Below are 15,477 nucleotides of genomic sequence, written 5' to 3' on the forward strand. Positions count from 1 at the left end.
ACCCCACAGTCCAGACATGTGAAGAATTCAAGAGATTGTTTATACATGCAGGGTGTGACCAGTACATGCCAAGATATTCCTGTAGCTACTTTAATGTTGCAGGAGGTCTCATGGCAGCCTCCTTGATCATTTTTCGACATGGTATTGTCACAGTGCTGCCCCATTTTCATCACTTTTTGATGATGGTCTTCACAATGTTCCATGGAATATTTAATGTTTTGGAAATTCTTTTGTAACCCTGTCCTGATTGATACTTTTCTACAGGGGGATCATGTACATGCTTGTAAGCTCTTTGCATAACTTGGCTTTAGCAGAGAGATGAAACCAAGATGGTGTCGGTGAAATCCTACAGAATCAGAATGACAGGTGTATGATCACTTTTGAGCATGAACTCGAATGTGGGTGAATCTGAGCCTAGTTAAATGACCCATTATAAAAGGTTGTGCACACTGATGCACCAAGGTTACTGGAAAAATGTTCATATCATATATTTAAAAATATATATAGTTATAGCTAAATAATGCTATTTTCCCACTTGTATTTTGTTGGTTGTTACATCACATTAAAGGTGGAAAAAGATCTGACACGGTTTATTTTGGGGTTGTTTTTTTTTCCATCACCAATCCCTGTAATTTGAACAGGGGTGTGGAGAAGTTTTTAAATCCATTCTGCATATAGAGAAGCTGGAGAGGACCTGTATTTACTGCTGTCTAACAACAGTATTCTTGTTTAACAATGATCTAGTGTTAAACCTGACATATATCTGTACACCTTGATTTGCACCTTCTTACAGAGAACAAAGACATAACAGTTCCAGTGCTGAATTTCTCTTGAAAATGAGCTTAAACAAAGTGTGTGTGCCCATGTGCTTGTGCAACTGTGTTTAGGCAACTTAGAATTATTGTTAAGAGAGTGAAACATCTCAAAGCTTTTATTAATGTCACCAGATTGGATGAGGTGCTACTTCATTAAGTGTGATTATTATTATTTTTTTTTTTTATTTCTTATTGTTGTTGCCTATTTACTTAAGCTTATGCAGATGTCTTTCTCTAATAGATGCCAGAATACACTTTTGCTTCAGTATGATAGTTGAGTATTGTATAGTACAGTATATAATTCATGTTCTTTACAGTTCTCTCTACTTTAAACAGACTATGTTTTGTTTATCTTTCTTGCTTACACCGAAATAACTGCTAACCCTTCCTGTCATTTATACAATTTTGAATATGCTACAGGCTACTCTTCCTGTCATAAATATTAACAGCATCCTAAAGTGTGATCTTATTTTGCATTAGAGAGATCTGAGTAAAGTCTGTGTGTGTGTGTCCATGCAGGTAGCCCAGTGTACATGGATTGAGAGGAAAATTGCTGCTGCATTGTTTGGAGAGCCTCCGAATGCGACAGTTCATGATGCCCTGCAGAACTTCCTCAAGGTATGCCACACTGCGTGGAAACTCCATCAGTGAAATATACCATAGTCTAAAACATAATGCAAGACTTGATGCAAGTTTGTACATATTTCACAGCAACAGCATAAAAATTGAATGCAGAGTCCATCATCACCATTTGGATTATTACTTATTTTATTCCAATACCATTATATACAAAATAATTGATGCAATTTACATAAATGTAGCTAATAACCTATTGCTAATAACCAAAATAAATGTAGAAACATAAGTCACTGCTGCCATAATAAACAGTTTCCCATCATTTCAACATTAAAGCTCATTGAATTTATGGCTCACGTACAGCGCCCTGTTTCTTCACCCCTGCATTTCTTTTGCACCCAATTGAAGTCCAAACCTCTACTAATACTAGGTATTTTAACAGGATTTAATTGTGTTCCCATATTTCATATGTTTATATAGAGAAATAAAATCATTCCTGGCCAAGACACTCACTTGCATGCCTCTTCATCATCTTGTATATCTCACCCATCAATTTTGATTTAAGTGGCGTGTGTTGTAACTTGTTGCACCGTACCTGGAGGCCAAGAGCTGTCTCACTTTCTATCGAACACATCCTGTAGAGTTATACAACATCCCCTGGCTGTAGTTAGCTAAAAACAACAAAGCTTCAGCACCGAGAAACAGGTTCTGGATGAAAATCTTCTCATGCAACAAGAAAGGTTGCCAGCCAGCCTCCGTTCATCTGAAATGTCAGTTAATCCCATCGCTCCAGCTCACAGCTACTCGGTCTGTTTAAGCCTGAACTGAATGAGAAGATTTATTTTTAATACTCAGTCTGAATGAGAAGATCCTTTGTAAGACTGGGCTGAAGGAGGAGATCCTTTTCATCAACATCCATGAAGATCTGCCTCTGTATTTCTAGACCAGTGTTCAGCCAACAGAGGGGGGTATTATTTGTTAGACAAACCTAACTTTTTACTGGCATAAGTGATGGTTTGAATGACAGTGGTTTGAAAAATCAGGGAAACATTTCAAGCTTATTTAGTGGAATACACTTGGATTCTGTAGTTTGTCTTGCGTGCCATTGTTAAATTAATGCAAATGTAAATGAGGTGGGTATTTATTTTGATAAAATGGCAAGTGGTGCTTTGTTACATGTGATTGTTTTTAAACTCATTAAACACATATAATGCTTAGGGAGTTTACACTAGTCATTTAGCTATAAGTGTGTTTTTATTACAATTGCACTACTTTATCCCAGGTTTCGAAAGCAAGAGAGCCAAAAAACACAAATTTCCAGACACTAAATCCATATATGTATGTTTCAACATTATAATTCACGTCCGATTTACTAATTTCTTGCAGTTATAATCAGCTCTTTAGAAATTTTAGTCGTATTCTGTTAAAACTCATTTTGTTGTGTTTACTTTCACAGGCAGAAGAGATGTGTCCGAGGTATTCTAAATTCAACTATGTGTTTTTAGCAAAGGTAATAGATCAGAGACCAAATCTTCAGGTTTATCTTTATGTTTTTGAGCCAATAATAGTGATGTTTATTCTATTTCTTCATTGATTTTAGTGCTATAAAGACCTGGGCCAGAAGATCCAAGCCAAGAAGATGTGTGATGCTGCATCTGATATGAAAATAACAACTAAGGACGTGGGTTAATAGAATGCACACAATCTGATCTTCTCAATTCTGGTTTGTAAAATTCTGGGTTAGAAAATTCCTGTCTCAAATTTTCTTCTTTTTTTTTGTGTCTCTGACAGGATGAGGAAGCACAAAAGGAGCTGGACTCTCTTCTCTTGTCTCTTTAGTCGGAAACAGACTCATGTCTCCTGTATGTTTAGGCCACAGTTGTGGTGATGGACTCAAGTTGTGACCATATGACTGTTATTTTGATTTTCTCTAATTGTCTTGCTGAATGTAGATGACTATTAATATTAAAGACAACTGAACTTTGACCAGCGATAATCTGCAGTACAACTTATGCCACAAACTAAGAGGCCATGTAAATACAAAAAGTCGTAAATGAAAAGATTTCCTCAGTTTTAGCACCCATACAATTGTGAACAAATCATTAATTCCTTAGCTAGCCGCCCTGTAAGAGTAAGATCTTTTCTTGACTTCATGGCCAGTGTTCAGTGCAATCCATTACATTACTGCATGTTATCTTGCACCATCTCTCCTCTTTCTTCTTTATTTTTCACTACATTTTCGCGCACTTGGAAAAAACGCTAACGGTTCTCATTTTTTTAGAATTTTGGAAGATTTTTTTGGAGGAGTATATTAGACCTGTTTATCAGATTTTCATTCTTAATGTTATTGTTTCCATATCTGAGCTTATATCCTCATCCCGTTTTTAAGCAAACTGATTACTGATTCAAGAAAATGCTGGATTATCTTTTTTTGTTAGATTTTGTTTCATTTTCTTATGACAGAAGGTGCTAGTTCATAATGCTTATACACAGTAATACTTTTAGCTTTGACCCTTAAAAAAAAATACTGAAAAGAGTATTGATGCTATTATGTTATATTATATTATAATATATATTATATTAATCATGTATCACTACAAAATTGGAGATGGAGGGAATTGTGTTTCTTTTCTGGCCATTGTAAACAAAATGTTCAAACACTGTACATATATACATATAATACATAATCATTCTCGGCAGAGGGAACAGTGTTTTTTAAATTTGTTGAAGTTTACTAAAATCATAAAATGTGAAATCTGGGAATGTTTTGGATGTTGATGGAATGGTGCTGCTCTTGATCTAGAGATTCTTTGTACCTAAATATGAGGAATATCATATATGCTCCCAGTTCTTAGTATAGGCAGTATATTAAACTCTAAATCTTAACACGATTATTTTAATGTAGGTTAACGTAGCCAATCCCCTATTCCTATATCAAACTAAAAGTGACTTTTTCAGCTAGTCAATTCCTTCAGCAGGCCAAAAACTGAAAGTTATAGTGGATGTTAAAATGTATTGTTTTGATAGAACACATCATATTTGTATGGATGTATTTGTAAAAGGATGTTTGTAAGGATGATTATTTACTTTTTTTTTTCAGTTTTAGTATACGTTTCAGCCCAACCAAAGAAACCAAAAGAAAATGTAGCGTGTGTGTCTGTGTGATGTTTTTTGTTTTGTTTTGTTCATTTTTAATTTGTAGTTAAGTGTGTGTCTTGTAGTCCAGCAGCCACAGCAATATATGATTAATTGTACTTTATGATCTGGAATATTATATGTTATCTGTGAATTAGTAGCTGCCCATATTGTTGAGTTAAAAATTGTCCACATAATAGTTGTACACACAAAATATAGAAATATACTGGATATTGCTATATGACTATATGCTATTCATTGCAGTGAACTACCAAATGTGATTTGGTATAAATGTGATGTGATTTGGATGTAAAGTATATGATCCTCACTCAAATTGTAAACTATATCTTTGAATGATTGTTTCTGTAACATTCAAGACTGTGATTGTTAACGGGTTTGAATCATTCGCAATCAGTTGTTTTGTTGAAAATAATAAATAATCTCTGTCCTCCCCCACCAGAAAGAAGGCCTGATGTATGTCTCTTGCAGAACAGAAGTGTTTAAAGTCCTAGCTGATTTCGGAAATGAAGAATAAGCTGAATATTATACACAGAAACTAATGCATGAAGGGCAGGCTAATGTTTATTGCCTCTCTCTCTCTCTCTCTCTCTCTTTCTTTCTTTCTTTCTTTCTTTCTCTCTCTCTCTCTTTCTCGCCTTGCTCTCTCTCACGCAATGGACATCTGGAACAGGAAGTAATTACAGAGCATGCTGACAGGAGACCATCACTGCCTGGCTGTCAACTCCAAAGGGAAGTGACCTGTTCACCTCTGCACAGCTACTTTCCTCAAGTGGCTGCATATATGGGCACTACTTCAAAAAGGCAGAGTTAATCAGTGTCCAAGCCAGGCCTTCGCTCCCTCTTATTCTCCATGGCTACAGTTAAGCTCTGGTAAAGTTAATATAAATGATTGTGCATTTTAACAAGTATTTTTATCAGATGAAATACCATATGTTTTCTTATGATTTAACTACAGCCTTGACAACTAGGAAATTCTAAAACATTTTAGATAAATGTTCACGTATTACATGACTGCTATTTTTGTGTATGTGTTTACCAAGCTTTATCCAAGGGTATATTTTGGCTTCTAGGAAAAATCATGTTGGAATAGTGATTTCACAGTACACAAGCATTGCACGTTTTACCAGAATCGACCAATATGCATATTAGGGAAACAGCTTATTGGAGATCCTGAGCTTAAGCAGTTGCATAGTCAGTGTTATGAATGTGCTTCCTTTGATGGAATTATATTGCAGCTGTGTGATGAGATGAGATGAATGGAAACAGCAGGGGATTTATTAATACAGCTCTGCTACTGTTTCTCAAGTTCCTGTGCATATTCTGCCGACTGTTTTTTCAAGAAGAGGGCAGATATATATTTACTACCCACTTTAATTGGAACATCTGCCTGTGCACATGCTCATATTCATGCAGCTATGCAATCAGCCAATCATGTTACAGTAGTGCAGTGCATAAAATCACGCAGATACAGGTCCAAAGCTTCAATTAAGGTCCACCACAAACAGAATCAGAAAAATCTTGGTGTTTTTACCATGGCATGGTTGTTGATGGCAGGTGGTTTTAGTATTTCAGAAACCTCTGATGTAGAGATTACAGAAATGGTTCAAAAAGCAAAAAACATGCAGTAAGTGGCAGTTCTGCGGGCACAAATGCCTTGCTGATGAGAGAGGTCAGAGGAGGCTATTGTAACTCAAATAACCTTCTCTTTACAACTGTGGTGAGCAAGAGAACACCTCAGGAAGCAGAGCACATCAAACCCTGAGGCGGATACAACAACTACACCAGGCTCCACTTCTGACAGCCAAGAGCAGGAATCTGAAGGTTCAGTGGGCACAGCCTCACCAAAACTGGACCTTGTCTAATCTTCAGCTCTCCAGTTTTGTTGAACCTGTGACTGCTGATGATAGATGTGAACATTAACTGAAACACTTGACTTGTATTTGGATGATTTTATACACTGCGGCTGATGCCACATGATTGGCTAATAGGATAAAGTCTTGAATACACAGTGTTTCAAATATAGTGGAGTGAAGGACGATGCACCACGTGGTTTGATCTACTGTTAATTGTTGTGATATTGTTGTTGCTGTGACCTGCATTCATTGTGTGTACTTACAGATGAAAGTATTACACTTTATCTTCTGCACATGCTTTTATGCTTGTCTATTTCTGTCCTAAGCACTCACATTAGAGGTGTTAGTGTAGTCATGATGCACAGAAACGACTGTCTTCTGTGTGAGAGGTGTGCCTTCTTATTCACAAAACCAAGATCAGGCCCTGCATTGCATCATGGGAATGAACACAGGAGTTTCTATAGTATGCTATAGTACCTAGATACTAGGTCTGTCCTCCATGTCCTTCATATGTGCCTTTTTTTTTAATCTAGAGATAGTCATGTCTCCTCTCTTATGCAATATCTTAGTAGAGTAAGTGCGGCCTTTACATTTATCCTCTTTTTTTTTTTTTTAGTTCAGCGGCGAGGGCAAGACATGGGGGTGTTGATGTATCAGTAATCAGTTGGCTCTATCTGCAGTTGTCACGCACTGAGGACTGGCAGCCTGGCTGGAAGTCTCTGGCTGATCAAGAACAGGATGTTCTGGAAGAGGAGATAAGCTGCAGTGCAGGGAGAGGTCTGTGATAAACACTTCCCTTTTCTTCTCACCACACTGGATATAACTGCTTATAAATAGTGTCATTACAGTGCAATTAATAATAGGTGCACATAGATACCCAGTCAGTTCTAGAAATATTGGCCTCCCTTGAGAAAACTGGATTGTTTGTTTTGTTTTGTTTTTTCTTTTCTGATAAATTTTATTGATTTTTAGTATAAAAGTTAATTATAAAAGAATTTATAAGTTTATTATAAAAGAATGTATTAAAAAGATGCTTGAAAGGACCAAGAATAGAGAGTAAAGACTCTGAAACCATTTCTTAATGCTGAATTACTCTGGAGAGTGTAAACGCTCTTCATCAGCTCACCCCACAGGTTTTCAGTGGAGTTTAGGTCAGGGGACTGGGCTGGCCATGTCACAAGCTTGAGCCTGTGGTCATTTAACCATTTTTGTGTGTTTTTGTTACCATTCAAACCATCCTGCTCTCTGTGCAGGAGGCAGAGTATTATTCTGTTCTTGGAATGATGTGGATAATGCGAATTATCGTATTTATACCCCATTGAAACAGCAAATCATGGATGACCACTTAAGAATTCACTTAAGATACACTTAGGTGAACACAAGACATGTAAAACATATATAGGAATATGCTTAATTTTGTGTTTATAAGAATTGTGAGTAAACATTTTATAATGGTCAGTCTCATGGTGGACTGTGGCTCTGTTTACTCCCAAGAGTGTAAGTAAGGATTACACCCTAGATGTGAGGCCACTCTACACATTCACACAAAGAGGTCATTTAGTTCACCTCCTGCCATGTTTTTCGCTTTCATACAGACAAAAGCTTAGGATAAACTCGGGGACCTTGGCGCTGTGAGGCAGCAACCACATAAAAGGTATCACATAAAAGCCTTAAGCAGCAACATCATTTTGTATTCACTATTCACTGTACTGGAGACATATACACAAGTGAACATTACAGAGCAGCATTTGTATGTTGTTAAAGAAAATAATTAAAATAATAAATAATAACTAATTGATCAACTACTTTCCAGATAAAACAAACACAGTGGAGCCTGTCTGGTATTACCTGTGAAAACAAGCAAGAGTGCTAGAAGATTTATGGCTGGTTTTACAAGATGTTTGGAAAATCATACTAGCTAATATCATTATAAAACTGAATGTCAGTGTACATTAGAGAACTGAAGTTCTGGACAGCCTTACCTCAGCTCTCAGTTTGGGTACTTAAAAAAGTACAGTGTATTATGCATCTTCTTTTATTAAGAATACAAATTTACTGCAAATGTAGCTTCCTGTACTCTCAAATCATTCTAGCTTCTTTTAACAGCCAATGAGTAAACATGCTGTAATATGTACCCTAGCTCAAGCTTAACCTATTTCAGATATAATTTTAGATACATTTACAGTGAGAATGAAGGATATAGAGTTCCTAGCTACAGATGGGTAGCAAATTCAAAGAAAATCCTATAGCTCTTTATTGCTGTAGGATTTTGTTGTCAGGGTTTAGACCCACTTTTTCCATTAGAGACACTGCAAATCAGTGCATTCATTCTGTCTGATCATATTAAACATATGGCCTTCACAGTCATCAGATTTTAACTCTGTCTAACACCTGTGCAAGATTTTTTGACTGTTGTGTTATGTCTCCACTACCATCATCAAAACCACTTGGTGGTCAACACCAATAAGAACAAGGAGCTCAATACTGACCTTAGGAAAGGTGTCAAAGCCCCTGCTCCAATCTGCATGAATGGAAGCATGATAGATGGAGTGCCAACTTTCAAGTTCATTACACATTGCATAGCTGATAAAGAAAGCACATCAGCAGTTCTACTTTCTAAGGCTACTCAAGAAAATAAACCACAGCAAGGACCTGCTTAACACCTTCTACTACAGGAGTATCATAACCATACACATCTACTGCATAACCCAGCCACAAGTTACTAACAGAAACCAGAAATTTATCAGGGCCCAGCTGTCAAACTCTTAAGCAAGTCTACAGAACACACTGACAACAAAGAGCGATCTTTTTGAGATGCCATTGCAGTGCCAGACTGAGGAGCAACTTCTACCCTAGAGCAGTCAGCCTTGTGAACCAATAAGCCAACCTTTCTTTACAATGTACAAAATGCCTCAATGCTGCCACACACACACACACACACACATCCATGCTACTCTCCCTCGTTTCAATACTAATTCAAATGACTTTTAACAAATTCCACAGTTATTGCACAATAATAAATCTTTCTGCCCTGAGGGATGAGGTCATCCTGGAAGAGAACACTCATCAAGATAAACATGATCAGTCATAATAATGGTATTGATTTTGCAGTGACTCTTCCATCTAATAGAAGGGTATACTGTATATTATATACAATATATTGTATGCTGTATATTAATATACTTATATTACCATATTACTATAATAGAATCAACAGAGAACTGCACACTGAAGCTCCTTGCACATGAACAATGACAATAAAAGTATCTTATCATATCTTATCTCATCTTAACTAAAGGAAGATCTTTCCATTTCCAGAGCAAAATAAAGCTGTGTTAGTGGCTTTTAGTGGCCCAACACGTTACTAAGCCATCTTGGTTTTACCTTAAATTTGCCACCTGTCTATAGATACACCACAGCCCTGGTTTTATGGTAAAATTGTCACTTTTAACAATAAGCTACTAAAAAAGAGGATTATCATAAGAAGAATGTCATAAATGTTATGTGTGATAGTAATTAAACTGGCCCACTTGTTGCAGTGGTACACTATATTGCCAAACATTTTGGGACGCCCCAAAATTCAGGGGTTGGGCTTGGCCCCTTATTTCCAGTGAAAGGAACTTTTAATGCTTCAGCATACCAAGACATTTTGGACAATTTCATGCTCCCAACTTTGTGGGAACAGTTTCGGGATGGTCCCTTCCTGTTAGAGTGCAAGATTGAATTCAATGAATTGGAGGGGGTGTCCCAAAACTTTTGGCAACATAGTGTAGGTCAGAGCTGGTGGTGAAAAAAGTTTGCACACTCACTCATACACCCATTGACACACATAGCAGGTCAGCCTACCAAGCATGTCTTTGGACTTTGGGAGCAACCCCCTCTGCCCAACTGTAAGTTGTTTTGGTTACACCACTGAATTAGTGTAAATATGTCATAGTTTTGAATTGAGTTTAATGAACATTTCCAACACAGCTGCTAAAATCACCTTAAATGAGCCATTTTGTCACCCTTTAATACTAGAGTTGTTTATTGTGTCCTATAATCATTTGTACACTTTGCAAAATGTAACTGTCAAGCATCTTAGTACAATGAAAACTGCACACAAAGTCTTTCTCTTTTCAGTGTAGCAGCACACTGGACATCACTGACATTTTTCTGTTAGTACAGTTAACTCATTTAAAGTATATTTGAAGAATATCAAAAATATGCAAAGATAATTTCAGTATGATCATCCAACATTTCTCTATTACACTGTAATTCTTAATACATATAACATCATATAAATATATGAATAGTTTATTAAAATAGGTCTACAGCAGTTATCTCAGGACTGTGTGTGTGTTAATAATGTCCTGTAAATAATAATATTCAGCTTTGCAAAGCACTAAATAAATGCTGCTAACTCTTGAACAAGTAAAAGTAAAAGAAGGAATAATTGGAATATATAGAACTAAACATATAACTTGGATATATGCACTAGTTTCTTTAGCTGTAAATTGCAGATATGAGGTTATTAAACCGAGGACTGTTAAGTGACTAAACTGAATTTTGCCTCCTTGTAATGTCAGTGCATTAATGTTCAACTACCTGAATGTCATAGTTATTCAACTTAAACTTTACATCATAAAGGTTTGCCTGAGTGTAGTTATTTCATAAATATATTAACATGTTCTTGTACAGATACAGTAGGTTTTACCTGATAACAGAGGTCTGCTTCACTAGTCATTGTTCTTAATGCCACCTTCATTTTACATAAATTAAATATTTTGCCTAGTTTAAACCGTAGGCATAGGTTTCAGTGGGAATTGGGTTATGTTCCTCTAATGTTTGTAAGGGAGTAAATTGTGCACTGTATTATTTAGTAAATTGATGCCATATTTATAATGCCCATGTTTGAATTTATTTACCCACAAGGACTTGCTTGATGTTTCTACTTTGTCTGCATCACCAGAATAAAGATATTGACCCGTTACACAGTTAGACATGTTCATGCAAAGGGTTAGGTGGTATTAGTAGGGTCTTCCCCCCAAAACTTAAAAATTAAACCTACGCCATTGGTTAAAATGTCTTTAAAAGTTTTTGTTGGATACTGAATGTGCATTTTCAGTTGAGCCACTGTTCATAGTTTATTCAAACTCTTCATTCACTTCCTGCTTATGAAGATGTGGTCAGCCCTTCTTCTCCATCTAGTGCAGTCACGCACGCAGAGTTACTGATATTTGGAAGGGGTTAGGCTTCAGCGTTAGCCCATACATGCAGTCCAGAGAGGGTTGTTTATCCACTGTAAAGTGACACTGATGTGTCAGGAGTGTTGTGAAGAGGAAAAGCTGCATTTTGGAGAGTTCCTCTCCAATACACCTCCTCTTTCCCATAGAGAAGATCAGGACATTGCCTGTTATATCTTTATTTAGTTCCCCTTCTTCATCCAGAAAGCGCTGTGGGTTGAAGACCTCAGGCTGGTCCCACTTTTTGGGGTCATGATTCAGGGACCACTGGTTGATGAAAACCACGGTGCCTTTGGGAATGGGATATCCATCAATGGAGGTGTCTGTGGTTGTGCTGTGAGGGATTGTCACGGGGACAAAACTGCTGAACCGCATCATTTCATAGATGAAAGCCATCACATATGGGAGATGTTGTTGGTCCTGGAAGGAGGGTAGACGATTTCTTCCCACTACTTTTTCCACTTCTTCCTGAAGTTTCTTCTGAATGTCTGGGTACCTAGAGAATGGGGTGAATCAGACTATATTATTGGGCATAACATTCTGTTTGTTTTTATAGAAACAAAGTAGGACTTGTTTTGTCCTTCATTACAGAACAAACAACAGGTGAAAAGGATAGAACCACTTCTGGTTATAAAATAGTACACAAAAAAAGTAGACAGTCAGAGCACACAGGGAATATTTACATAAACATAAATTCTGTAGCAAAATACTTGTGTTATACAACCAGATCAGTTGAGATAAAATAAGTACTTTATAATCAAATTAAAATATGACCACATACAGTGGTATCCAACTCAGGGGTTAATGTAACATCCTACTGCAGACCAAAACAATTGACTGAACTCAAAGAACACAATCATCAGCATGAAATACACAGCTTGATAAAATTCTACTGTGCTATGTTCCACTAGTAAAATAATAATCAATAATGCACAATGGTGCATCATTGTTCATTCTCTCAGCATGGTGGACCTATTGTAGTGGTCACTAAACCCTCTCCAGCTGGAGTTTAATACTACAAAAAATATAATGTGCAAATCTGCCTTTCAGATATTACACTATAGTCATTCATTTTCACGTTACATTTTCAGATCAACTTCTTTAGCTCAATTTTATTTAGCGACTCAATAAAATGCTCTACACATTTTTTTTTGTCTCATTTGTGATTCGAAGTGTAAATTCAGGCTGATTTGTTTGTTTCAAGTTTCATTCGACTTTTTTATTTAAACCTGTTTTTTTAGGTTTATTTTATTTATGAGTATGCCTGATTTTATTCACTTGTACTCACTTTTTTGTTCTTCTTTTTTCCTTCTTTTTAATTATGTTGTTTAAATATACAGATCACTTGTCCTTTTAAGATTGATTATTTCATATCAATTATTTCAAAATGAATTATTCTGTATTCTTATTGGGAATTAATCATTCAAAATTCTTGGTTGAACTGCTGACACGAGTTTCATCCTCTGGTTTCATCCATCATATGGTCTAATAAATCTAATTCACTTGATCACATACTTTAATTGGATTCAAAGCTAACAGACCAACGTTTACAATAACTAAAACAATATTTATAAAATCAGTAATAAACAAATGAATGAGAAATGCTACCAAAATATAGGATGGCCTTTACCTCACGAGCAGCAGAACAATCCACTGCAGCGCGGTGGATGTGGTGTCCTGGCTCGCGCCGAAGATATCCGCGACGGTGGGGGGCACATACTTCTCATCCAGTGTGACCCCGGGGGTGCCAGTCATACCGCGGTCCAGCGTCATGATGAGCGCATCTGTCATGTCCCTGACGATGCTCGGCTCCATGGTCCTCCGGTTCTCCACAACTTTGGCCAGGATGAATTCATAGAACTCTGAGTTGAGTTCCTTGAACTGATCGAACAACGTTTTGATGGGGTTGGGAAAGAACTGGAGCCAAGGCATAACGTCCACAATGCTGCCAGCGCCCACCGTCTTTGTGAACTTGTCGTTACGCCCCACCACCTGCTGAAACTCGACGTCGTCGTACGAATAGCGTTTCCCGAAGCACAAGGCGCTGAAAATGTTTGCCATGGACATCACAAGGTATTGGTGTGGTTGAAAGTAGCCATGCGCGCTCGTTTCGCGCATGAACAACGAGATCAGCTCTTTGACCTCACTCACGACGTGGTTCTCGATGGTGTTCTTAGTGTCCGGGTTACCCGTGGTGAACTTGCGCACGGTGGCATGGGCCACCCGTCTGTGCACCTTCCACCATTCGCTGTAATTTCCGAAAGCTATGCTACGCCCGCCAGAGATGAAGCGGAACGAGGCGAAATCAGGTCTGCCGGCGAAATCCACACCCTTCTGCACGAGCGCTTGTCGGATCGCGTCGCCGTTAAGCACCACCACGGTACGGTTGCCAAGCTTGATCTGAAACACGTCGCCGTAGTGCTGCGCCATGCGCGTAAAGTAGATGTGCGGGTAGCTCCCGATTTGCGCCGCATTACCGACGATCGGCCACGGAAACGGGCCTGGTAAAGTCCGCGCGCTCCAGTGGCGCACCAAATCGGTGATCAAGTGGATGGCAATCAAGACTGCAAGCAATAGCAGCAAAATATTGTCCTTTGACAGCTGGAGTAAGTTCGTTATCATTTCTGGTAACGCCATTCTATGTTTTTAACAATAAAAAGAATTAACTGGTGCGTAATGCGACTCCAAAATTTCACAAAACACACTTGTCAAATATTATACCTATTATAAGCATGTTTTGCCTGCTGTTAAAATTTTAAATGCGTGGGGGGGAAAGAGAATGTCTTTTCAGGGACAGATTAGAAACGAGGACGCGACGTTTTACTCGAAATGCTTTTATGACAAGCCCTGAACGCCGTGTAGTATAACCGTAACAAACTATATCCAAACTCTTGCTATATTGCAAAAGAAATCCCGCATGAGATCAAGTCAATACTTCCAAACATCAGTAGACTTAATTAGATACGGTGCACACTCAGTCCCTTCAGACGCGCAGTTCGTAGCTCCAATAATGCAGACGAGAGCTGAATGAATTTGGTTGTATGGTATGTACCATATAAGGTTTCACCACCTCCTCCTCTCCTATGCTTGCTCGCTCCTTGCACAAATCCACACACACACACACACACAAATCAGTGAAATTCGAGTTGCCAGTTCGAAGGATTTACACTCCCTGACCTAATCACAGTGTTAAACCCTGTTTAAACCAAAGTAGACTGTAATTCCCCGGTTTAGCTATCTACCTGTCTTATGCAGTTTCCCATTATATCGCCAGTAAAGTTAACAGTGAGTAAAAGTACATGATCTGGCAACGTGGAGTTGGATGCTCTGTGAAAGTTAGCAGTGTGTGAAAGCGGCGTCACTCAGCAACGCAGAGCTTATGGTACAGCACCGCGAACACAATAATGCCTGTTAGACCTTAAGTTCAGCTCGTGTTAACATGAATAAATATAAATAATAATAAATAAATAATAATAATAAATAAATAATAAAAATAATAATAAATAAATAAAGCTCAATTTCGGAAATTTATACACAAATGCCTTAGACATGAGGTTTTAGTATTTAAAAGATAGACATAGGTTCTACTGAAAGTCTAAGCATAGGCAAACATACGTTTTAACGTAAAGACAATTTTATTCATCAACTATTCACAGAAACAGAAACAGATGCACCGAAAAAACATCAAGGAAATTTATGAATCAACAACACAAAAATCACCTATATGCATTTTTGTGCAACGGCAGTTCAAATAGAAGAATCTGTTTTCCCAATTTTTCATCAGAAACTAACTGAATTTAAATACAGTGGCTTCTTTGCAAATGCATAATTCTATCCATAAATCCATAATCC

At 37.6% G+C, this 15,477-nt stretch overlaps 2 protein-coding genes across 4 annotated transcripts in view; one reads left to right on the forward strand and one right to left on the reverse strand.

Annotated features, from left to right (window-relative positions):
* Positions 1 to 5,005, forward strand: part of LOC131350769 (regulator of microtubule dynamics protein 2) — a 34,842-nt gene extending 29,837 nt beyond the window's left edge. For all 3 annotated transcript variants that reach the window (XM_058385633.1, XM_058385631.1, XM_058385632.1), the window contains exons 8-11: positions 1,335 to 1,433; positions 2,848 to 2,901; positions 2,992 to 3,072; positions 3,183 to 5,005. In XM_058385633.1, the coding sequence (XP_058241616.1) occupies positions 1,335 to 1,433; positions 2,848 to 2,901; positions 2,992 to 3,072; positions 3,183 to 3,230 (282 nt within the window). In that variant the 3' untranslated portion in view covers positions 3,231 to 5,005. The remainder of the gene's footprint in view (positions 1 to 1,334; positions 1,434 to 2,847; positions 2,902 to 2,991; positions 3,073 to 3,182) is intronic.
* Positions 5,006 to 10,341: 5,336 nt separating this feature from the next.
* Positions 10,342 to 14,703, reverse strand: LOC131350768 (cytochrome P450 1B1). Its single transcript, XM_058385630.1, has 2 exons — positions 13,256 to 14,703; positions 10,342 to 12,121 (listed from the first exon to the last, which is right to left on the reverse strand). The coding sequence occupies exons 1-2, from the start codon at positions 14,260 to 14,262 to the stop codon at positions 11,596 to 11,598; spliced, it is 1,533 nt and encodes a 510-aa protein (XP_058241613.1). The 5' UTR covers positions 14,263 to 14,703; the 3' UTR covers positions 10,342 to 11,595.
* Between the last annotated feature and the right edge of the window lie 774 nt (positions 14,704 to 15,477).

Source organism: Hemibagrus wyckioides, linkage group LG03, assembly GCF_019097595.1.
Source record: "Hemibagrus wyckioides isolate EC202008001 linkage group LG03, SWU_Hwy_1.0, whole genome shotgun sequence".
Classification (NCBI taxonomy): Eukaryota; Metazoa; Chordata; class Actinopteri; order Siluriformes; family Bagridae; genus Hemibagrus; species Hemibagrus wyckioides.